The following is a 25,410-nucleotide window of genomic DNA, read 5'->3' on the forward strand; positions in this document are numbered from 1 at the left end:
ATGCTTCTCATGACACACTTTGGGCAGTGAGGGCAAGCCTCCGAGTGCCCCTTCCTCAAGCACAGAAGACCCTCCCAGGGGACTGTGGCTGCAGTTCCATTCCAGAGGCCAGAGAGGTTGGGGCACTGAGGTTTGGAGGTAGCCTAAGAGCCCTTCTCCATTTCCCCACAGCCTGCCATTTCCCAGGTAATCGGGAGAGGGCCACCCTGATTGTGCCGAGTGGGGGTGGAGGGGCTTTGAGAAGTTACCAGATAAATGTTTCCGCTTCTTCATCACACAGGAAACCTCTTAATCCCTTGCCCATCGCCAATGGCTGGCAGTGGCTCAGATGGGCAGGGAGGGCCCTTGGGTGGGCAAAGTGCCCACTTGCCAGCTGAACTGTTGTCACATGGAGGGTGAGAAGGCATCTGTTTCTCTGCCTGAGCCGAGGGATAGGGCAGGCCAGGTGTCATGAGGAGCAGACAAATTCCGAGGATACATTACCTTCTCAGCCTCTTGCACCTCACAGATCTGCTCTCCTGTTGCAGGGTTGGACACAGGGAATACTTTCCCACTCTCTGAGTTTTGCCATTCGTTGTTGATAAAAATCTGAATGAGGAAAAAATGGATATTAAGCAAAGACAAAGGTAACTCTTTAAAGCTATACGTGCTTCCTCACATTTGCTTTCATCAAAGAGGGTGGGAGACTTGCTGACATCCTTGCCCTCAGCCTGTGCCAAGGTGGTTCCTGCTGGAAGTTTTGGGTTGACCAGTGTTGTAGTCCAGAACGTCTGGAGGGCATCAGGTTAGCAAAGGATGCTCTGGCTGATTTAAGGATGATCTCTAGGGTAGGGCATTCTTGGTGGTGGCACTCAGTCTGCAAGGTGCTCCTGAGATACATGCCCTCAGCTACTTTGCTGCTTCTTTTCCATGGCCAAGTACTAAGTCTGGTATTCAGAAATGAGGCCACAGAGGGTTTTTTTTTGTTTTTAAAACTTGCAGCTACTAAGATGGTGGTACTGTTCTCATCTGTGCTGTTAAGGTGTCTTGGCACATCTTATTTTGGGGAGCGGCTCTTGTTTGTAATGAAGTGTGTGTGTGTGTGTGTGTGTGTGTGTGTGTGTGTGTGATGTGTTGCCACACACGCCATGGGCAGGATCTGCTGCAGCAAGTTTGGCTAGCTCACCAGCTCCTGCAAATTAACATGAAAGCCTGGATCCATCTGTCACTCCAAATCAACAGTCCTTTTGCAAGAGAGATAGGATTTAAAGCCTTAAGTGGATTGCCTGAAATTGAAATTGGGATTCTCGGAGCACAAAGAGAAACTGCAAAACCCCAAATTGTTAAAATCGCACAACTATCCAGAATGAAGGCAAATCCGCCCAGAGCTCAGCCATCCAAATACCCCATCTCAAAACATAAACCTTTTTGTCATGGGAATCACCCAGATAATGTGAAATCATCTCCAACTTTACTCTTCTTCAAGGAAACAAGCCGTTGATTGAGATGAAAACACATTGTGTGGAATTAACGGAGCCTTGATCCAAGATGCAGGACTGGCTCAAAATATTTCGGTGCCGAAGGCGGAAAATCCAAATGGCACATACTCCCCTCCCCCTTGCAAACATGAAGACATCTATCATCTATCTATCTATCTATCTATCTATCTATCTATCTATCTATCTATCTATCTATCATCTATCTCTATCTATCTATCTATCTATCTATCTATCTATCTATCTATCTATCTATCTATCATCTATCTATCTATCTATCTATCTATCTATCTATCTATCTATCATCTATCTATCTATCATCTATCCATCCATCTGGACATTTTCTGGTGCACCCCTCCTCAAACCCCATCTCTAGCTGCCATTCAGTCCATTGAGTCTGTGCAAGTTTTCCCTCTCTGCTTCACCATTTGCTACACCACCACCACTCAAAACTCCTTGACGCCTTTTGAGTAGGGGACAGAATACCTTCCTAACAGGATTCTAGGCACCCAAAGTTCTTTACAGTATACAAGACGCATCACAAAGAAGACCAACTCTTAAAACAGATGCCTGACTTCACAGGTTATCACAAAAACAAGCAGAGATTCAACCATCAGAGATGGGAGCAACTGAGACATTCAACAGACAACAACAGCACAACACTTGGCGGCCTTCCCCACACGACCCGGAAGCTGTAACCCCAGAGTTGGCCACGACTGGACCTAATGGTCCCTTTACCTTTACCTATGTCCAGCCATTGTGCTGCCCCCTGCTGCCATCTCTGGCTGAGGGAAGAACCTACGGAGCCATGAAATAACATTACCACCCAAGGAATCTCACCAATAGGCCGGAGTGAGTCAGGTGATATCCCTTAACTAGGGTTGCCCTATTTCAAGTGAAAATCTGGACACACACAACGGGCGAATCCCATATATACCTGGGAAATTATGGACGTATGGCAGCCCTACCTTAACCCCTTCCAGATCTGAGCAACGAAGAGATATCAGCCTTCAGCATCACCACTGTCCAGACCTCAGCAAAGTTTGCCCAAGAGATTTTGCTGCCTGAGGCAAAGAAAGCCAAGATGGGATGCATGACCTCATTCCATGTGCAGGATCCAACTGGACCACCCGCTGAATCTGACTCCCACACAAGGAATTAGGCAACATTTCCCCACCCAGGTCTGTGAAGGCAGCTTGCTAGCTGAGGAGATTCGGGTGTGTGTGTGAGGGGGGTGATGGAAGGTGGCTGAAGCTAACCCTGGCCACGTCCCACCTGAAGCAGGTGCTTCCCTCTGCCTAATGGAAGGGCTGATCCTGACAAGCTGCTGGTGCAAGTAGTCAACCCAACATCCTGTGACAATGAGTTCCACAGACAGCGTTTGGAGAATGCTGTTGGAAGGCCGCTTTTTGAGCGACCCTGCATCCACTCCAATAGTTTTATTCTCTACATGACCAGTTGCGGTTGACAAGGTGTCCAGCCAGCCTTCCAATAAGAGCAAGGCGTCAGCCTGGCATGGAGCAGAGAGAGAAGGAGAGGCTTGAGGGATTGCTACTGTTAATGGTTAACGTTCATTTCTTCCTGTTCCACTTTCTATAAACAAAGGACGGTCAAGGCAAGCTCATTACTGTAAACCGAGCGCCTCTAAATTGGCAGTAAAATTGGAGTATTTACTCTCCTGCCCATATAAAGTACCTCGTCCAAACTCTTGGAAGGGTTTCAAATCTTGAAATCCAGCAGCTGGCGGCTTTACAAGCACAACCTTATGTTTAAATAACTTACGTTTTGAAAGTTTTAGGCGTTTGGTGTCAGGTAGTGCCATTCCTCCACCGGCTTCCCTCCCCACCAAGACCGAGGTTCTTAGACAATAAATTTGAGCTTGCTGGGGCTTTTAAAGAACTTGTCCGGTTCCAGTGGTTGTTGATTAAATGTTTAGAGCCTGTACATTTGATCTGACTTTCATTACGGCCAGTTCGTAAAAACGCCACGGGCCTGGACAAGCGATGACACATTGCCCAAACAAGGAATCCCTGCAAAGCCTCAAATTGGGTTTTCGTTTCCCTCTTTTATTTCCTTCTTATTTATAGTGACCATTGTAGTGGGTAACTTTAAATCAAGGGGACTATTTGACAGCAAATGTTGCTATCAGTGGATTATATATAACTCATCCCAAGGACCAGATGAAAAAGGGATAACCCCTGGAATGGAAGGGCTCGCCTCCATGTAAATCATGCTACAAATTGAACAACACCCAGAGAGGGCATTGTTCAACTTCAATTGTGAACCCTATTCAACGTTTACTATTCCCCTGGAATCAATGTTAATTAAGGCTGACTGCGGCCATAAATCAGCCATTGGGTTTTACAACTTAATTCTGCTTTAAGTGTGTGTGTGTGTGTGTGTGTGTGTGTGTGTGTGTGTGTGTAAATATGTATGTGTGTGTGTGTATAATCTCCCAAGAGTTGCTGAGGTCATTTGTTTTGGTTTGAACCCCAGAGTTACATTCCGTGGTTTGCTAAAAGGGGTGTCATGTGTTTGCTATGTGGCACTGTAAGCAGTTAAGTAATTTAGCTCATGGGGGCACGGTCCATGGAACTGAGCCAAATTGGAAGGGGAGCAGTAGGATGGAGAGAAACACTTGATATATTTTGCAAGTAACACGGAAAGCACATAAACATTTGCTGCTATCGCCTCGCAGCTCAGAAACTAACTGCAGCCCAGAGCTGAACTCCCAATGTCCCTGCTCTCCCCTGGCATCTGAATTCCGGGATCTCACCCGGTTCTTGGGAGAGGGAGAGCCCCACCACCACCACCTCACCCTGTGAATGCTATTTTTACTGGTGTTTCATAGTTAGGACATTAAAATGCTGAAATGCTATAAGCCACTTCACTCTTCAGAAAAATAGAGGGATAAATATCCAGAAAAGGCATGTGATTGGCCCAGTTCTTAGACTGGAGCCATGAAATGTGCCCCTCAGGGATGCTGGGGCATGGCTCTGGCAGAGTGCACCCCCTGCAAGCCTTCCTCATGTCCTGCCTCTGGGTTTCCCACTGGCATCTGGAAACAGGGTGCAGGGCTAAGGAAACCACCCTTGGTCCAATTCCATAGGGCTCTCCTTGTGGATCCTACCTCGTCCTCTGTGGAGGAGGTGGTCTGGATCACTTTGCCCAGAGAGGGAAGAACTTCTCCCTCCTTCCTTCCTTCCTTCCCTCCCTTCCTCTGCAGGGCAAGGAGGCCTTGAGGCAGCGCAGACTATTTTTCTAGAAGGTGCTTGGAGGAAAGAGGCCTTCTTGCTACTCATCCCCTTTCTAGACTGCTTTCAACAGGATTAGTAGCACTTCAAAAGCCCTTGTCCAGCGGCCACAGGCAGGGGAAAGAAAATGAGTCAGTGCATATCCATGGTGGGTAAAGGATGCTATCTTCCTGCCGGTCCAGTTTCCCCTCAAAAGGACTGTCAATCTCCTGCAAGGAATCAGGGGTCTCCTGCATGGTTTGCCAGATGTGCAAACTACATCAGAATGGGAAGAGGTGCTTCCATTCCAACCTGTCCTCTGCACTTGTGGACCACAGCTCTGCTCTGCCTATTCCATCTTCTGGTCTTTATTTCCGCCTGCCAGCCCAATTCTAGGACATCATCAGCCAGGGCTTTAGTCAATGGTGCTGGCTCCTCACACCCCAAATCCAAAGAAAAGGGGCCTCACAGCCTCAGGCTCACAGAGGCAACCTCTACTTAGGAGCAGGCACAGAATCCCAGGATATCACACAGATCCATCAAAGCCCCACTGATGGCTCCTACCTTTAAATTGTGTGGCAACAACACTATTTATAACATCTCACGTAGTGGGTTGTCATAGAGGCGCCTACAGCCTTCAGGATCATGGCCTGGGAATTGGGAAATTGCCAGCAGACTGTCTCCAGCTGCAGCTGGGAGGAAGAGTCAGCCAATTCTCTCCCGATTGCCTGCCTGCCCAAACCATGGAGTGTCGTTGGAACGGCCTGCCTTATGAAAGAGAAACCACAGGGTGATCTAAAGCAACCGGCCAGCCTCCACTGTTCCAAAATAATAAGGAAATGGGAGACAGCTAAGCAGAGTATAAGATACTCTGCCACCCATGACAACACCTAAATTGCCCCTTGCCTCGTGTTATGAAACTAAATGGAATAATGGCCCCGTGGACACATCCTGGTCAGTGTTGAACACAAAGCTGAGAATGAATGTGTCTCATCCATTTCTTAGTGACAAGTAAAACGAAGTTCATTCACATTTATGGAGAGAGAAATTTCCCAGTGCCCAGGGGATTCCCTTCAGATAGAAAACATAAATCCCACACCAGGCTTTCTATTCTTTGCAGCTACGAAATTATTGTATAAACCTACCCACCCATCCCAGTTTCAAATTTGACATTTTTCTGCTCTATTCTGTATAGAACCAAAGTGGTTTTGGGGTTTGAATACAAATTCCTTCTAACATCCACCCAGTTTGTACAGGACAATGTTTAAAACTCATGAACAGTAATACATCCACTGAGTCTCTTTTTTCTAATATCTCCTTTTAAACTCTGCAATTAAAAGCAACCAAATCACAATCACCACTGGCCAACGAATCAACATGGATGGCATGCAGTGTAACCTTTCATTTCCTCTTTTGAAATATGTCCTGGAACGACGTGCGAGTGAATAATTTTCATTCCTCCTTCAATATTGATTCGTGATGATGTCATCAGGCATCTGCGGCGACCTCCCTGGGGCACCAGCAAGAACCTCGGCCAGTGGACAGAAATTAAGCCTGAGCCCTCGGGTCCTCCAAGGTGGAATTATTTTCCCATGGATTTAATAAACCATGTTCTTGTAGTTCTGCAATTCCATAATGTTTTTTTCCTCTCCCCCATACAGGAAGAGGATTTTAACATCCACATAATAACAGCTTCCCATAGGAGAGAAGCATGTTTTTGGATGAATTGGAATTTCCTAGCTCTCTTGATTTAGTAGCTGGTTATAGTTTCAATTCCATCAAAGTGATCCCTTTTTCATATGAGGCTCGTTCCTCCAAGAGGTTTTTTTTGGGGGGGGGGAGGGAGGAGGCATCGGATGCCAAAGAAGCTTAAGGGAGGAATCTCAGCTGTTTGGCCCCAAGCGACCATCTCGTGGCTGCAGGAGCTGAGTGCATAATGACACTTTTTGGGGATAATTTTGGAGGCATGCAAAAAATCCAGCAGCCCCCGCTTCCCTTGGTAAATATTTCATAACACTGAAGATACCTGGCACCTGTGCCTCCGGAAATTTCATATCCTTCATTTCCTCTCTGTTTGGAAACTTTTCAAAAGCTCCAGCGCTGAGCCTGGCAAAGGAAAATCCTCCCCAACCCAAGGTGTGGTGCGTGATGTGTCTTGATTTCTCAGGGCTCATTTGCTCTCAAGCACATGGCTGTCCTGATCCGACACAAGCCCAAACCTTCCCACCAGGGAATGACGATGCATTCCTGGGATCAGCTACCCACCAGCAGCTGGCTGAAGAATCCTTCCCAATGAACATTTTGCTTTGGAGGAATTTGGCTTTAGGGACTCATCACCAGCGGAACTTTGTCCTTCTGCAAAGGCCATCACAGATTCTGGCAAAGGTGGAAGACGGTCACCCGGACCCTGTCTGTCTCTGCCACCCACACTCTGTCCCCAAAGTGCCTGGCTGCTGCAGGTTCCCAGATATGAGGTACAGGGAATAGAGACCCAGAGCTTATTGGCAGGGCACAGATTTGGCACAAAGGAAGGTCTCAGGTCAGCCAGATGAAGAGAAACTTGGGGGGGGGGACCTGAAAGGCTGTCGGCCCCACAGAAGGGTGCAGAGAGGCCCCAGAGGGCACGCCTAGCGTGAAGGTGCTTGAGAGACAGGAGGGGAGATCTTGGAGAAAGGTCCTGAGGACAGGGGGTTTCACTAGGTTCTGTGGTTCAACCTCTGATTAAAAAGGATCCCAGGAAGTTGGAGATGGGAATAGCCTCTGTGGCAAGAACCCCGGGAAGCAGCTGCAATACAGGGCCAGGTGGGTGATAGGGATGAGCAACTATAAAGGCAGCTTTGGGTGCTTTCTGTACCTGCTGCCTCCTAGACACACACACCAGGGGTGCCGACTTATAAAAAATATTGGGGGGGCCCATGCTGGTCAAGGAAGGCTCCCCTCCTCCAAAGCAGACCCGATCCAGGAGGCTCCATAAAGCTCCTGGAGAGAGGCGGGGTGGGGGGGCGCGGAGAGACAATGCCAAAACTCAGGGGGCTCTCTTGAGCCCCGCAGGGGGAGGCAGGGTCCTCTATAGCCCACCCCAGCTGCCCTTCTTGTATCTACAGCCAGTTTGGCAGGGGGCGGTGGAAGGGTCTGGAAGGAGCGGGGACCACCGCGGAGCACACATACCGGGAGCTGGAGAGGCGAGGCCCAGCCGAGAAGGGGCCAGCCCGGAAGGCGCAGCTTCACAGCCGAAGCTGTCCTCGGCTTGGGGAGCCGGAGAAGCTGTCGGGTCAGGGCCCTGGCGCAGGCCTAGCCGCTCCCGCGACGCCTCTTTGCTCCCGGGATCGGGGCCGCCAGCTCAGCGCTGGAGCCGAGGGAGCCGAGGGAGCCCCCAGGCAGGCCTGCGAGCAAAGGCAGAGCCGCCGGGCGGTGGCCGCTTCTGCAAGGCGGCCGGAGAAGCGGGGACCCCCTCCCCTCCCCGCGTCCCCCCCCCACTCGCTCCCCCCTCTGAAACTTTGTTAACACTTCCATGCTGAGCCTTTGACAATAGGGGCGGGCCGAGGGCACGACGTGGCTGGGCCCTCTGGACTCGCGCCCCCCCCCCAGATGTTGCGCCCGGTGCGGCAAAGCATAATATAACTAATAATTTTCTTAAATTATTGGGGGGGCAGAGCCCCCCCAAACGAATTTTTGAGGGGGCTCGGGCCCCCTCAGGCCCCATGGAGTCGGCGCCTATGACACACACACACACACACACACACACACACACACACGTCGGCCTTGAGGTCCAGGAATGCTTACTCCTCTACCACTTTTTGCTGGGCTCAGTCTGCAACAGTCTCTCTCTCTCTCTCTCTCTCTCACACACACACACACACACACACAGTGTAGACACTTCTACATAGACACACGAAGCTACCTTGGGTGATTTTTTTATAATCCCATGTGTATTCTACCCTTCTTCATCCTCACAACAAACCTGTGAGGCAGGTGGGGGGGGTGAGGTGAAGTGAAGGTCTCACACCCATGGCTAAGGAGGAATCTGAGTATCCTAGTCGTCGCCCCCCCCCCCCGCCCATCACTTAGCTGCGCTGACCCAGGTGAGACCCCTGATCTCTCGCTGCTGCTTTAGAGCCTGGGGTTGGATCCTGAAACCTTCTGCATTCAAAGTAGATGCTCTGTCCCTGAGCCAAGGCCTCTCTTTGGTAAAAAGAGAGAAGCACACCGCTGCACATTTTTGCTCATGGACATAACTATCATGTCAGGACCATTGGTCCGCCTAGGCCAGTATTAGATGCTCAGACTGAAACAGCAGCTTGGCAGGGACTTGGGCAGACAGGTATTTCCTGCCACCTGCTGCCAATTCCTTTGGAGATACTAGGGATTTGACCTCGGGACCTAATCCGTGCCAAGTCTGGGCTCTGCCGCTAAGGGAAGTCCTGCAGTGACCAAGTCAGAAGTTAAGGAACCAGAGCAGACTCCAAGATGCTGGAGATCAGAGGACAGCTGGACTAGAGGTTGGCAGAGGAGCCCACTGAAGCACAACCCACAGCACCAGGGTCTATAGGACCAGAGCCAGAACCTTCACAGGCTTTGGTACCTCCCATGCTATCTCACCAGTCCAATGGCATAGGGACCACACTAGGACAGAGGGTTTCTCCAGGTCAGTGGACTGGCCCTTCCAGGGGCTCTTGTTCTCCAAAAAGGGGGCAGAACCTAGGAGGGAGAGTTTCAAAAGGCCTCAGGTCACTTCCAGCCCTCCTTAGAGCAAGCAGCTCCCTATGAGCTCTCCATGGTGCTGCTTTCCTCCTCTTCACCCCCTCCACTACCACTTGGGCTCTGCAGGAGAGAGCAGGGGAGATCCACAAGAGAGGTGCCACACATAAGAAGGCCCTGGCTCTCAGTGCCTCATCTGAGAAGACAAAGTTGACAGTACATGGCAGGATTAGTTTAGAGAAGATGATACATAAGGAAAGGCTTGATAGAGATTTATAAAATTATGAATGGAGCGGGAGGCGTGGAGAGAGAACTCTTTCTCCCTCTTCTATAATACAGGAACTCTGGGACACTCAGTGACATTCCTCAGCAACAGATTCAGAACAAACAAAAGAGAGCCTTTCTTTGCACGATTTGTAACTAAATGATAGAATTCACTATAACACTGTTTTATTTGTTTTACAAATGGTATATTTTATTGTTGTGACGTACCTTAGACCCCAGGCAAGAAATCCAACAAACAAACAAGCAAATAAAATGCCATTAAAACAGAGTGCTTGACTAGATCAGTAGAGCTTGGGGTCTGGTTCAGAAGGATGGTGTCTTTTTGACTTCTTAATAAAACATAAAAGGTGGGTGCTGAATCTTTCTGCAGGAACTGCGCTTCTACACTTGGTAGAATGTGCCCCTTTTGCAGTAGCGCTGAGATTGTCTGTGTATCTCTGTTATTTTTAGGTGAAGACCTTCCTGTTAATCATCAGCCTTGGAAAATGCTGTCCTTGGGAAGACATTTGTAGTTAAACACAATCTCTCAATATTTATTCCTGAAAAAGCAAAAAGAGAGGGGGGAGGGCCTCCTTCTGTTTAACTTGGAAGACCCTCTTCTAAGCACATATGAGAAACGGCTGGAATGTCAGCTTCATCCTCAGTGGCCCCTTCTGGCCTGAGCGCTCTCCGTGGCATGATAAATCACTGGCCAAATCCTTTACCTTTGCCTGTTTGATCTCAGCTCAGCAAGACCCGGTTTTGATGTGAAGAACACTCCAGATCTCTTAGGTCAGAGACAAATAGCAGAGCCTGTGACCTGCAAAAATTGGCTGTTCGATTAGGCCCAAGTGAACCATCAGGAGGCAGCTTTGGGATGAGGGTTCACTCCGGCAAGCCTCCCGCCAGCCTCCTTAATGTTCCCCAATTCTCCTGTTAGAGCATTTCAAAGCCAGCTCTGTGGAGAGCCTGCGCAGGACATGTCTCTTTGTGTCTGGTGGCTCTAAAACAAAGTTTTAAAAACTCCATGGGAAGAGCTCAGGAAGGATTAGCTAGTCTAAATGACTTCTGGCATTTCAGTGCAAGCAGCAGAATACATATCAACACTGATTGTGGTGCCTATAATGGAGTATTTCTAATGTTAAGTTTGCACATGTGGTTCCAATTAGCCTCCCCCCACCAGCACTACCACCGTCAAGATGCGCACACAGCACACTCTCTCTCGCTCTCTTTTGGTTGGCAAAAGCATCTTTCTGATGTTCACAAATTCATCTGCTCAGAAGGATGTTGGTGATTATTATTACAGTCTATAATTAGAGATGGGCCAAAGCAGCAAAGAGCAGGAGGGGCTCCAACTGAGGAGCGTTTGTGGGTAGACCATTCTTATAATTTAGCACAAGCATTCAACAACTTCAGTGAAATGGGAGAACGTGAACAGGGAGTTCAGAAAAAGGACAGTTTTGGATCCATCAGGATTAGGTTACATCATATTAAAGAACATTTACTCGCTGCCTTTTGCCACCTATGACATCTTTGGTGAAAGGCATTAAGCAAACTTTGGGTGATGGCAGCAGAAGCTGGAAAAGCCACCCCCCCAAAAAAAAACCCCTTACGGAGTTAAATGGAAGATCCTTCACACTGTCTTGCCTGCCAAAAAAACAAAAGGGAGTTTGGACCCTTTCTCCTACACGAAACCAATAAAGAAACATTTAAACATTATGTTCCCAGCCCAGCTGGATCAGACCAAAGGTCCACAGCACCCTTCTTCCTACCAAGAGCTACCCGGATGCCTCCAAGAAACTCGCCACCAGGATAGGAAGACAGCACCCAGCACCTGGTATTAAGTGATAGGTGTTTACTGGAGCATTCATTGTCAGCTATCATGACTAACAGCCCTTGGAAAAACCTCTCCTCTTTTATGAATGCCTCTAAACCTTATTTAAATGCTTCTAAGTGAGCGCTGGACCATAAAGAAGGCTGTTCACCAAAGAATGGATGCTTTTGAATTCTGGTGCTGGAGGAGACTCTTGAGAGTCCCATGGACTGCAAGAAGATCAAACCTATCCATTCTTAAGGAAATCAGCCCTGAGTGCTCCCTGGAAGGACAGATCCTGAAGCTGAGGCTCCAATACTTTGGCCACCTCATGAGAAGAGAAGACTCCCTGGGAAAGACCCTGATGTTGGGAAAGATGGAGGGCACAAGGAGAAGGGGACGACAGAGGACGAGATGGTTGGACAGTGTTCTCGAAGCTACCAGCATGAGTTTGACCAAACTGCGGGAGGCAGTGGAAGACAGGAGTGCCTGGCGTGCTCTGGTCCAGGGGGTCATGAAGAGTCGGACACAACTAAACGACTAAACGACTAAACAACAACAGGCCAATGGCCATCTTCCCTTGCACCTGTGGCAGTGAATTCAGTAAGGCAGCTCATGGTTGTGCAAAGAAGTGATTCCTACTGCTGGCCCCCTTTTCTTTAGGCTCTGTTAGCTGGCAGGGCATTGATGTCCTACACAGTTGTTTCCTGGTGGTGATCTGCTGGACACAGATCCCCTCCACACCCCCTACTGTGCAATTGCAGTTATGATTCCTTCCTTTGACAGTACAAGAATTGGAGGTTGCTAAGCCAAGAGCATAGAATCCAGGGCACCTTTCTGACTCTTCATGGCTACATTAAGGTCAAGCGCCTCCCCTGTTTTTTGCAGGCATGACAAACTTTGCTGCACAGCTCCCCTTCCGCACTACACATTTAAAGCAGCATCACGCCACTTTGAAAAGCCATGGCTTCCCTCAAAGCACCCCAGGGATTGTAGTTAGTTAAGGGCCCTGGGAATTATTAGGAGACCCCAAGGTAAGGCGCTGGCCTCACCTTTGCCCAGTCTGCATCAGGCCACTAAGGCTGGGGACATCCTCTTCCCAGACTCCTGTGGGGCAGTGTGAGGACAGCTTAGACTAGGGGTAGTGGTAGCTGCTGCCTGGAGGACTCCCAAGGAAAGGGGAGAGGAGAGGAGGCTGAGGGAACACTCCACAAGGGAGGGTGTCTGAAAAGGGGTGAGGGGCTGCTGGCTCTGCAGGCAAGGGGTGACATAACTGGGCTCCTGAGGCTCACAGTGTGTTTCCTCACCGGGGAGCCACAGAAGGAATGTAGTTGCTCAAGGGAGCCATGGACTCAAAAAGGTTGAAAACCTCTGTTCTAATCTATTGTGAGATTTTGGAGTGGGGGAATAGTAATGACTTGTTCCCCAATAAAGGCCAATGTGAACAAGACATTTCTATTTGCCACTAAATTCAAAGGGGGCGACAGTGCTCAAGGTGTAAATTAAAAACGTAAGTTTAATTCTTTGCCAAGTGCCTAATATTAAAAGGTAGGGGAATATTCCCCCCCCTCCAGCAATTTCTGTATTTAAAAAACCCAAATGCACAAGAACAGAAAGGGTTTTGAAATCCCACCAATGAAATTAAGGCTGGGCTGATATTCAGTCCCCAGATTCCTGAAAATATGCTGTCCCTGTGAGAACAGGGCCTGATTTCCTGTGACTTTCTTGCCTCCCCCTTGTCTTGGCAGAAATCAAGGCAGAGTCACCACCAACATCATCATGGCTCTGCCTGAGGTGAGATAATGTAGAGCTGGAAAAGATGCAGAAAGGGGCAACCAAAATGGTCAAAGGGGTGAAACGCCCTACAAAGGGAAGGTGCAACATTTGGAGTGTTTCAGTTGGGGGGGGGGACTGTTCTAGAACTATGCAAAGTGCTAATGCAAACATGATCTACTCAAAAGGGTTGAAAATCCAGTCTGAGTGGGTGCGAGTCTTTCTTGACTGGTAATGAATTGGCAAAGCAAGTTGTACATAAACACTTGAAGAGGAAACGTTCCTCTCTGTAACGATGAGTGAGCCACTCCCAATCTCTATTGAGCCCTCGTCTGATAGTGTCAAACTGCAACTGAAGCTTCACAGCACAGCCCTGTCATAACTTGGCAGCCATCACTGGCAATGTTTTGGTGAAGCATGCTGTAACTATTTACTAATAGGTGGCCAAACATCAGACCGCAAGAGTTTCTTCCTTTCATTCACCCCAAAGCCAACATGGAAAGCGATACTGAGGCACTTTTTGAACCACAACGAAGATGATCCTTTGCTTCATTTTGTAGGAACACAGGAAGCTGCCTTAGACTGGGATGGATCTAGCCCTGCGTTCTCTACAGCAGGAGTGGGCAACCTCAGGCCTGTGGGCCAAACTTGGACACATACGCTACACACAGCCCAAAACATTTGCCCACAAAGGAACGGACTGGAAAGGGTTGCCCTTCTGCCTGCTGTACAGGCCGGCTCTGATCCTGTCCTCCACAGCTTGGCCTATCGAGCTGCATCAGAGTTCAAGAGTTGTATAGGAAAAGGCTCCCCAACACCCCAAAACACCACTCATGAAGCTTGTTGGCAGGACACACTGCCCAAGCTGAAAAGCCCCTTTCTCAAAACATGTGGCAGCCTTTCCTTGGAGCTGATGCAAAAGCACTTGACGCATGCCCAGAGTGCCTTTACTGTCCCTTGCCGCTTTAGATGTCCAGCAGCTGAGCCCCAGAGGATCAAGCCCCGCTTCCAATTAAGCTGTGCACCTGGACCCTGCTGTGTTTCCTGAGAGTAGCAGGCTATATCGGCCTCTGGAGCTCCAGCCAGAGGGGAAAGGCTCACACTTCCCCGCCCTGAGAAAGAATGCAGCAGACATCCAGATGGGGGCGGGATGAGCCGAGGGGCTCAAATGCCTGCCTTTGCTCACTGCTTCCCCTCCACAGCTGCCTCCCCCTGTCCAAGAGGCTGGGCCCAGGATCTTGCCATGGCTGGCCTCTGCCGCCAGGAGCGTCCTCCCCGGGGGTAGCAGCTGCACAGCAGGGTGGCCCCCGGCAGAAACAACCTTTTGGCTTCTCTCTCTCTGAGATGCTTTTGCTCCCTTCCATGAGGCAGCCTCTCCAAGAGCTTGCAATTGTCTGGGGTGCCTCAAAAAGGCCTGGACCCCCCCCCCAACTGGAAAAGCTGAGCTGTGCTCTTTGGTAGCAACCGGGAGCTTGGAAACATGGCACCAAAAGGCCACACAAAGGCTTCAATTCAGCAGGAGGGTTTGGAAGGCCCAGGAAGTGGAGCCAGGCCACTGCCCCAAGTTTCTGGGCATCAAGCCACTGAAAAAGCACCCTTCCCCTCCCCCCCCCACCCACATTGGTACTCCACCAGACCTCTTCCTCCTTTCCCCCGGCCTCCTCCCTTCATAATCAAATTTTAGGTTGTGAGCTTAATGGGGCAGGCAGGGAACTGTTCTCTTGACCACCATGTGTCACCAGTCATGATCCACACCCAAGTCTTCCGCTTGGCAGAACTGGGTCCTCCTTGCGCTGCGATTAGGTGGCCCTCGAGACTTGTGCTTTATTGCAGTGCATGCATTCCGCACCATGTTCTTGACACAGCAATACTGCACAGTTGGTGGATTTACCCTGCTTTAGTAGTTGCACTGCAATGCTTCCCCAATGCCTACGCACTGCTGCTAATGTTGTAAAGACCTCCTTTTGAGCCACTGGCTCAGCCCTGGCAGGGGACGTAGGGAAGCTCTGGACAGCAGCATCTTCAAAGCATGGGGCCTGTGAGCTGGTTCTTTGATGCCCCCTACAGGCCAGGGCCTTCCTGGCAAAAAGCTTCAGAAAAGGGCAACCCACGTGATCAAGGGAAAGGAGCAAACCCCCCCCCCCCATGAAGAAAGGTTGCGTCACTTGGGACTTTTTCGTTTAGAGAAAAGGTGAGTAAGAGGCAACATGATAGATGTTTATAAACTTCTGCATGGGATGGAGAAAGAGGATAGAGAAATGTTTTTCTCCTTCTCTCATAACACTAGAATTTGGGGACATTCAATAGAGCTGAATGTCGGAAGATTCAGGACAGTTAAAAGACAGGACTTCTTTCCACATAAGGTAAAGGTAAAGGGACCCCTGACCATTAGGTCCAGTCGTGACCGACTCTGGGGTTGCGGGGCTCATCTCGCTTTATTTGCCGAGGGAGCCGGCGTACAGCTTCTGGGTCATGTGGCCAGCATGACTAAGCCGCTTCTGGCAGATCAGAGCAGCGCATGGAAACGCTGTTTACCTTCCCACTGGAGCAGTACCTATTTATCTACTTGCACTTTGATGTGCTTTCAAACTGCTAGGTTGGTAGGAGCAGGGACAGAGCAACGGGAGCTCACCCCATCGTGGGGATTCGAACCACCAACCTTCTGATCAGCAAGTCCTAGGCTCTGTGGTTTAACCCACAGCACCACCCACATCCCATTCTTTCCACATACTGCACTGTTAAACTATGGAACTTGCTTCCACAGGGACAGTGATGGCCGGCAACTGGGATGGCTTTAAAAACACATTGGACCCATTCATGGTGGTTAAGGCTATCAGTGTTTACTAGTCATGGTGGCTCTGCTCTGCCTCCATGGTCACAGGCAGTAATGCTTCCGAATGCCAGTTGCTGGAACCCACAGGAGGACAGTGCTGTTGTGCTCAGATCTTGCTTGTGGGCTTCCCAGAATGGCAGGCCTGCAGCTGGCCTGATCCAGCAGGCTCTTCTTATATTATTTTCTTCAGACGGGGCGACCAAAACTGTGCCTGCTATTCAAAATGCAGCAGCACCAGAGATTTCCCCTTTTAAGAAGGCATTATGAGACAATGTTGTTTTATTCTCAGTTCCTTTCCTAATTGTTCCCCATATGATCACCTCTTCCATGATTAGAACTTCAACCTTCATTACAAAGAGAAAAGAAAAGAAATAAGAGCAAGTGCCCACAAACGAATGAGGGGAGCTTGAAAGCATGGAAAAGAGAGATCTGGATTGTTTCACACCAGAAAAAAACAGAAGGAGAGAGAGGGGAAGAGGGAGAGAAAGGAAGAGGGAGAGAGATCTCCTGAAAGGCAGTGGATGGAGACAATTCCATGGCATCCCATTACGCCTGGCAATAAACTATGTAGGGAGGACAGGAATGGTTGGGGGAGGAATTCCGCCATTTCTCTCCACCAGGAATGTCTGCATCAAGAACTCCCTGCAAAGCAAACAGGCCTCTGGCTGTCAAATCTGAACCCTTTCCCAGATGGCTATAGGCTTCCAGATCTGCCCTGGTGGCATCTGAAATGTGGAGACCTTAGAGGAGAAGCCACCACAAGGGAGTCGGACAGGTAATTGCGGAAGGGAACCCCTCCCTCTGAAGGCATTTTTTATTTTATTTAGAGCATCCTTCCCCAACCTGGGGCCCTCCAGAGATCTTGAACTACCATCAGCCAGTTATTCAAAACATCTGGAGAGCACCAACAGGATGGAGAAAGCTGATGTACAGAATTTCTCAAGGAACAACTGGCTATGGGAGAAGAGACTGCTAAAGTCAAGGTTTTCCCCACTCCCCACTCCAAAAAACGAAACAAAAAAAAGTCAGTAGCAGCTGCAGAGATACAATTCTGTCCCCAGAACTGGATCAAGGCATTGGTGTGGTAGCAGCAAAGTCTGTATGTTAACCCTTCCTCTCTTCCTGTTTCATTTTCCTAATAAAAATATTTGTCCCCCTGCTGCTACTCTTTGCTCCACAAGACAAAATACGCAGGTTCCCTCCAAGGCCAAGAAAGGCTGAAGCAAAGCAGAGAGCAAGGGGTGGCAGAGGGCAAGAACTTGTTCCTGTGTCCTTACCTGGTGAAGAATTAAAGAACCGATAAACACCATCATTTGAAAATACAGTGGAAACTCGGTTTTCAAGTGTCTCAGAAGCCGAACATTTCAGAAGCCGAACGCCGAAAACGCAGAAGTGAATGCTTCCATTTTCGAACATGCCTCAGAAGTCGAACGGCTTCCAAGGCATGTTTCTCAGTTTTCACCATTGAAATTGCTGACAACCCTTTGCGCCTCAGTTGTCAAACGTTTCAGAAGTAAAACGGTCTTCCAGAACAGATTACGTTTGACAGCCGAGGTTCCACTGTATCGTGGAATTGTACCAAAAAAGAATAACAAACAAGATGCAAAGTTAAAAACCAACCAGCAGGAACAATATCCCACAATGCTACCCTGGAAAAGGCCTGGCCTATGATCCTAGGACTTGCCGATCAGAAGGTCGACGGTTCAAATCCCCGCGGCGGGGGGAGCTCCCGTTGCTCGGTCCCAGCTCCTGCCAACCTAGCAGTTCAAAAGCATGTCAAAGTGCAAGTAGATAAATAGGTACCACTCTGGCAGGAAGGTAAATGGTGTTTCCGTGCGCCGCTCTGGTTCGCCAGAAGCAGCTTAGTCATGCTGGCCACATGACCCGGAAGCTGTACGCCGGCTCCCTTGGCCAATAAAGCAAGATGAGCGCCTCAACCCCAGAGTCGGCCACGATTGGACGTAATGGTCAGGGGTCCCTTTACCTTTTTATGATCCTGGGAAGAAGGGAGGTATAGAAAGGCAATAAATAAAAAAACTATTGAAAAACCCCAAATAGCTGGTGCCACCCTTGTTCCCAGGGGGAGGGGGCTTTCCTCACCCTTGTAGCTGCCTCCCTTCAAAAAAAGCCCTCTCTGCTGTAGACCCACTTATAGGACACTGAGGAGCCACAGCTCTCCAGTTGCTGCAGGTGAAGAACAGGGTTCAAGGTGCAGTACAGGCCTGAAAGGCTGAAGATGGATTTGGGGGATCAGGGCCTCTGGGAAGGGAACTTGGCGGTGGCCCTGGAAACCCTCTTTCAACCCCCAGGCCTCACAACCCCTGGAGAGGCCCTGCTTCCAATGATTGCATACAAATGGAAGGAAGGGAGAAGAGATTCCTTGCAAGGTCTAGGCGCATGGAAGTCATTAATATCCTGAGGAAACTATAAATGTAAGCACATGCCTGATATTTATTGCTCATGAGAAAAATAAGCTTAGTAGTAATTCCACACGCCTCCCCCCCCCCCATGTTAATTTGCTGGAAATAAAGGCAATTAAAAGGCATCCTGTGTGATGCAAAACATTCTTGTCAAAGGCTGGTGATTCAAGCAGCTATCACAGGCGTGTATTTGTGTGTGAGAGTTAACTGCCAACATGTTAGACTGTCAGCCTTCTTGCAGCGGAGCTGGGCAGAATACAATGCGCTTGACTTACTGCACCCTGGGGCGCCGTGCGACGATGCAAGAGGGTGGATTTAATTTAAAAAGGAAGTACATTTGAAACTCCCTGCAAGGAGTTCGGAAATTGGAGTCCATAGAATCAGCAGGAAAGCGGGAGGGAACGGAGGCGTCTCTCCCCACTCCCCACCTCCAGGGCCCTTTCAGGGGGCATTTCTGAAGCCAAATATAGGACAGGAACAGTGGGGTTGTGTAGGGAGATGCAAGAATCTCAAATGGGCTCTTTGAACAAAAGCTGATACCCCCAACCGCACTCAGAGAGAGAGAAAGAGGAAGAGAGGAAGAGATTGCGGTGGTGAGCCAGAACTAACACAGCTTAAAGGATGCTTAAAGGCAGAGGGTAGGGCTGGGCTTTTTAAAACAAAAACAACGTAAAACACACTTCATACTAACTTTAAAAACCACCTTGAATGGCCAAAGACATTCAGCTGCAAAGTGTACTGTCAAGAGCAGCCCTACAGTTTTCTGGCATCACCCAGAGCATCGTTTGTGCGGGGGCTCACCAGGACTCACCCTCAGCAGTGGTTTTGCACACCAAGGGCATTTCTGGGTTTTTGAGATGGGACTCAGGCCCCTGCTGGCAAATTCAGGTGGTACAACTAGAGTGAGTTTGGAGTTCTGCCACAACAGATCTGCTTCCGAAACAACAACCACACACCCTCCATAGACTACTTGCGGGAAGGAAAGTGATGGGGAACTGCACTGGGAAGTGTGTGGAATAACAACTGTTTGATGCGTCACTGTACAACCATCTCACAAACAAACCAGAACAAATGCCAACCTTTGTGATAACAAACCAGGGCGGATGCTCTGACTCCCATCAGGCCCCGTCAGCAGAGAGGAGGGGAACTGTAGTCCAGAACCTTGCTTATGCTTGGCATAAATGGACTTTTTTTTGGAAGAGCACCAGAAGAACCAATGCTGGATCAGATCATCCACTCCAGCACCCAACAGCAAGAAGCCTCCAGGAAGTCCACCGGCAGGGCATGAAGACAAATGGCTCTCCTTCCATGGCTCTCTCCTGCCAGTAATACACACACAGTATTTTGTAGCATGTGGCCTCTGATAGTGACGCTTCCTGACAAGAACCGCTGATGGCCTTCTCCCCTTCTTCTGTGAATTTGCCTAAGTTCACAGTGAGATCCATCAATGAATGATACATTGTCTTGTGTGAAGAACTTCTTTCTCCATGAATCTACTCCCCATCAGTGGCACTGGGTGACTATGAATTGTGGGGGATAAAAATCCCTCTCTACCCATTCTTTCCTCATTCTGTGAGCCTCTACCACCCCATGGGATGCAACCCTCATTCACTCAGCCACCCTTAAGAGCACCCAGGCTTTGTCTGCAGGTAGGACTGCCTCAGCCCAGCATTCACCATTACGAGAAGCAGAGGCAGAAGCCACAGGTTCATGTAAGAATTGTCTTGCTGGTCATGTTGGTACCCCATCTAGCCCAGCGTCCTGTTCTCACAGTGGCCAGTCAATGGCCACACAAAGCCCACCAGGATCAGAGCACCACCACCACCACAACTCCTTCCTGCAGTTTCCAGCAAGTTATACCCAGAAGCATTATGGTCTCCAGCAGTGGAAGTAGAACATAGTTCTGGGTCCAAAACATCTGAAGGGACACCATAGTGGAGAAAGCTGACCTGTCACTTCTGAACAACTGTCCTGTGCCTGTTTTCTTGGAAGGAAGTCCCATTGTGTTCAATGGGGCTTAGTCCCAGGTAAGTGTAGGATTGCAGCCTAGGAGTAATTGCACCTTGAGCTTGGGCAAAGCCATCAACACCTTGACATTGCAACTTAGCACACACACACTTTGACAGGGGAGGGGAGAAGGGGACACCCCACACTCCCATCTCCCCCCTCCCCTCAGACTTTCTGCCTACACTGCAGACCACACCAGCCCATTTGACCACTGGTTTGTGCTTACAATCCTGCCAGCTCCCCCCAAAGTGTTTATATGGAGTTTATACAGCTGGAAGCAAGACAGAAAGGAGGAGATCGTGGCTGGTGCATCTCCCTTCCTGCACAGAGGCCGACGGGTGTATCAACAGCCTTGTCTTCCATTCATAACACCACTTTGTCTTCCTACCGAGCTGTTTATCTGAGGGTTTAACCACAGAGCTCTACCAGGCGCAACAAGCAGGGGGACACAACTCTAAACAGAGGCAAAAAAGGATGCAGTCGCCACACCTCTCACGTCTTGCTTCTCCATCCCAGGGACTTAGCCAATTGGCAGGACAATGTGATGGTTCTTTATTTCACTTTTCAGAATACATGTGCTAAGTCTCCTGAGAGATAAGCCACTTCTAAAAGGCTGCCTAAAGCTGGGCCTGCAAAATCTGTGTCAAACAGAATTTGTTTCCTGCAAAAAATAAAAATATTTTTTAAAAAATTCTATTCATTTTAATTTTAAATTCCTCCAAAGCACATGGTTGTCATTTTACATGGTTTGGGAGGATCATAAGAACACCAGAGGAGCCTGGCTGGTGCTGGGTGTCACTGAAGGTCCATCTAGCCCTTGCTTCCCCCAGGGGGCCAGCCAGATACCTCCAGGAAGTCCAGAAGCAGGGTGTGAGGACAAGTCACTTCTCTCAATGTCACTCTCCCAAAACCCATATTCAGTGTTAGACTGCCTTTGAACATGGAGCCTGCACAGAACAATCCTGGATAGTCACCACTTAGCTGAATCCTCCATGAATGTCTCAATATTTAAAAAGACAGCTTGCCCTTTAGGATGATTAAAATGAGGCTGGCTTCCATTCAAAAGTGGGGTTCAAAGTAAGTGAAGGGAATCTCCTGGGACAGGTAGGTAGGCTTCTTTACTCCTCAGTCATCTTCATGGTCCAGCAGTATGAACCACCCAGCCTTGGGGAAAACCCCAAATTAGTCCCAGGAATACTTTGGAACTCCTGGTTCATGCACAACTACAAGGAAGAGCAGAGTTGTGCCCCTTCAGCAGCACTGCAAAAGACCTCGAGCTGCAGAAGATCACTGCTGCTTCAAGCAACCAGCTCTTTTGTGAGGTCTGGTCTGAGTATGGTGCATCCCCAATTCCCCCCAACCTTACACAGGGATGCCAACTTGAATAAAATATGGGGGGGGCAGGTAAGCCCCGCCCCACATAACTGATCACGAGGCACAGCGTGCACACACCATTTGAAGAGCAATGGCCATCAACGGGGGGGGGGGGGCTCAAATATTTTATGGGTGGGTAAAGGGACCTTGACCCCTAGGAGTTGGTTCCTATGTTCCTACACCTGAATCTCTTTCTGCTGGTATCATAAGCTTCAAGGCATTACTTGGAAGTAACTCATTCTTTCTTATTTCTTTGAATATGAGCACACACACGTCCTGGTATCCTAACCTTAAGCACACCTGTATGGAAGCGAGATCCTTGGGATTTGCTTCTAAGGAAATGTGTCCAGTTACAAGCCCCCAGGTGAAGCAGGTAAGAATATTGACAAGGAGCACAATGTGGTGCAGAGTTGCCCCCCCCCCCAGCTAACACCAGGGAACCCAAGAGGATTCCCCCAACATCCCTTAGCTGCCCCTTAAGGAACAGAGCAGGGGTCAGCAAACTTTTTCAGGAGGGGGCTGGTCCACTGTCCCTCAGACCTTGAGGGGGGCAGATTATATTGGGGGGGAATGATGCAAGAGTACCATGAGCCCCAGTGACTGCTTACCTGTGTCTTGCGAGTGGCAGGGGCTGGCAGCGGAGGGACAATGAGCAGTGCGCGAAAGGGCTCCAGAGAGGGGCTGCTTAAAATGGCGGCCGCTTGAGCACTGCTGCTGTTGGCACCAACAAAGCCCAGCCCCCTTCCTCCTCTAGGCAGGGCAAGGAGAAGCCAGGAGGAGGGAGGGAGGAGGCACTGGCACCACCGTGTAAGGGAGAGGGAGAGAGAGGGAAAGAACACGCGCACTGGCGATCCATGCAGCGATTCCCAGACCGTCTGCGGGTTGGATCCAGAAGGCAGTTGGGCCTGATCCGGCCCGTGGACCTTAGTTTGCCGACCCATGGAATAGAGTGGTGCACACAAGCCCCTCTGGAGTAGGCAATTAAACTGCTCACTGTCAACATTTCTGTATTACTTGGATTGAGCTTCTGTTAAACTGCCCTTGTCCAGGTAAATTTCATTTTTCATTATGGTATTTCCCCTAAAGGATAACGGTTCAAGCTACACACAAGAGGAAGAATGTGCAGCTGTGATACACAAGCAAGCAGCCTTTGCAATACATCCTGGTGCTTCCGAGCCTCCAGCATCAGCCAACAATTCTCCCAACAAACTGGTCCACCTCCTGATGTTTGAAAGATTTATGAGTCACTCAGTGAATATTGCTGTCTTTCACTGCACAATTTAACATGCTGGATTTATTTAAGGCAGACCTCTCAGCAATGTAAACAGCTTGTAGATCTAGCAAAATATTTCCTGAACCTTTCCCTACACCCCGCACCCCATCTCAGACTCCGCAGGGTGGCTTCGGATGTTACAAGGAAACACACAAAGGCAAGCTGCCTCCACATTCAGTTCCTGAGCATCTGGAGACGAATTCGTGCATCTCCTCTGATGGCCAGATGCACCAGCCTTCTCTGTATTTTTAACAGATGAAAGAAGGAGTGCCTCTTCATCACGCACAATGCAGAATTAGCACATGAAACTTGCTGCCACAAGAAGCAGCGAAGGTTGCCAGTACAGGTGGCTGCTGCACAGATGGAGAACCTGTGGCCCTCCAGATGTGACTGGACTCCAACTCCCATCAGCCAGGCCAATAACCAGGGATGGTGATGGGACTGTAGTCCAGCAATATCTGGAGGGCCATTGACAGCTGTTGTTGGACTACAACTCCCATCATCCCTGACCACTGTTCCTGCTAGTTTGGGATGATGGAAGTTGTAGTCCAGGTACAGCTCAACACCCAGATTTGAGAAACATTGAGGAGCTCTGTTCCTGGTGGAGGCTATTCCAGCGCAGCTAGTGGGGGACAACCCTAGCAATTTTACTCTGTCCTTGGCCAGTACCCACCTGACTGGAATTGCTTCTTTGCCAGTCACCCTCAGAAGTCAAGAGCTTCCTCAATACATTCAGCCACCATCTGATTCTAACCTTCAACTCTTATTTTCTGATTCCAATCAGACTCTGTTTTTAAAGAAGTCTTATGTCTGGACACGGGTGGCGCTGTGGGTTAAACCACAGAGCCTAGGACTTGCCGATCAGAAGGTTTGAATCCCCACAACGGGGTGAGCTCCCATTGCTCGGTCCCTGCTCCTGCCAACCTAGCAGTTTGAAAGCACGTCAAAGTGCAAGTAGATAAATAGGTACGGCTCCGGCGGGAAGGGAAGGTAAAGGGTGTTTCCGTGCACTGCTCTGGCTCGCCAGAAGTGACTTAGTCATGCTGGCCACATGACCCAGAAGCTGTTCACCGGCTCCCTCGGCCAATAAAGTGAGATGAGCACCCCAGAGTCGGCCACAACTGGACCTAATGGTCAGGGGTCCCTTTACCTTTACCTGTGTCTGGTAGGGTGTAGAAGTCTTACTACTCTGGGAAAAGGAGTGTCTCTGGTGAAGGACACATCATGCTCCTTCTGTGGTTGTTGGTCCACCTTTGGCCCTCACCCTGCACTCAGCGCTCATCTGAGCATGCTTGCAATAGTTTAATGTGTTTAAGGGCTTCCATTGAGCAACATCACCCCATTCAGTGATGGGGTCAGTCTATAATGCATCTGGGTGCCCCAGGTGCAAAACAAACAAACAACCAGCCCCCCCTAATGAACCCAGAATGCTTTCTGCCAACCCCTTTCTCCCGGGCAAGCCCCCCTGAAATGACAGAGGTGCGCGGGAGCACAGCACCACTCTTGCGCAACTCTCACTCATTTCCAGGGTTGCGCGCAGGAGAACTTCCCGGTGGATTGTGCGCCCCAGGGGGACAGGTCTCTGCAACTCTTAAACGAGGCTCGAAATTTCACGCCTAAAGTGTCCCCCCTCGTCCCGCCTCTGCATGCAAGTCACGGACACAACTGCGGAGGCCTTTCCGCCGAGACTCAGGATTGCAAGAGCCGCGCAGCATCCACAAACTGGAACGGTTGCGCCGAATTCCTGGCAAGAGAAGGAGATCCCGCTGGGCGCTCAAGGAACAGCCCAGAAGAAAAGGGAGGCGGAGCAGCTATAGAAGAATGGGCGCTGCTATAACTTTTGAGATGCTCGAGGTTACAAGTGATCCCCCCCCCGCTCCCCTTCCCCTTCTGGAGGCGATTTGTTCCCTTTTGTTTACAGGAGTTGTCACTTGAGAGAGACATAAAAGTGACCCCACCGGCTGAGAGAATCCAGCGCAGGGCCGTCATTTTCTATCTCCTTGTTTTTCTTTGCAATAAGTGGGAAAGTGGATCCTGGATAAAAGTCTGGCCAGAGCCACGACACCCAATTAAAGGCTTCAATTAGCAATAAATCACTTGCCTGGCCTGCCGAGAGAGAGGGCGGCAGTGGGGGGAGAGAGACCGGAGAAAAACGGAGCGAGAAAAACAGAGACGGGTGTACGAAACTAAGATCCCCCCCTCTCTCTCTCTCACACACACACACCATGTTTTCTCTTGCAAAGGCAA

At 49.6% G+C, this 25,410-nt stretch overlaps 1 protein-coding gene across 1 annotated transcript in view; it reads right to left on the reverse strand.

Annotated features, from left to right (window-relative positions):
* ALDH1A2 (aldehyde dehydrogenase 1 family member A2) overlaps nt 1-25,410 on the reverse strand; it is a 73,714-nt gene that overhangs the window by 45,447 nt on the left and 2,857 nt on the right. Inside the window, exon 3 of the mRNA XM_083475847.1 lies at nt 484-588. Within this exon, the coding sequence (XP_083331973.1) occupies nt 484-588 (105 nt within the window). The remainder of the gene's footprint in view (nt 1-483; nt 589-25,410) is intronic.

Source organism: Podarcis liolepis (assembly GCF_965112155.1).
Source record: "Podarcis liolepis genome assembly, chromosome: 14".
NCBI lineage: Eukaryota > Metazoa > Chordata > Lepidosauria > Squamata > Lacertidae > Podarcis > Podarcis liolepis.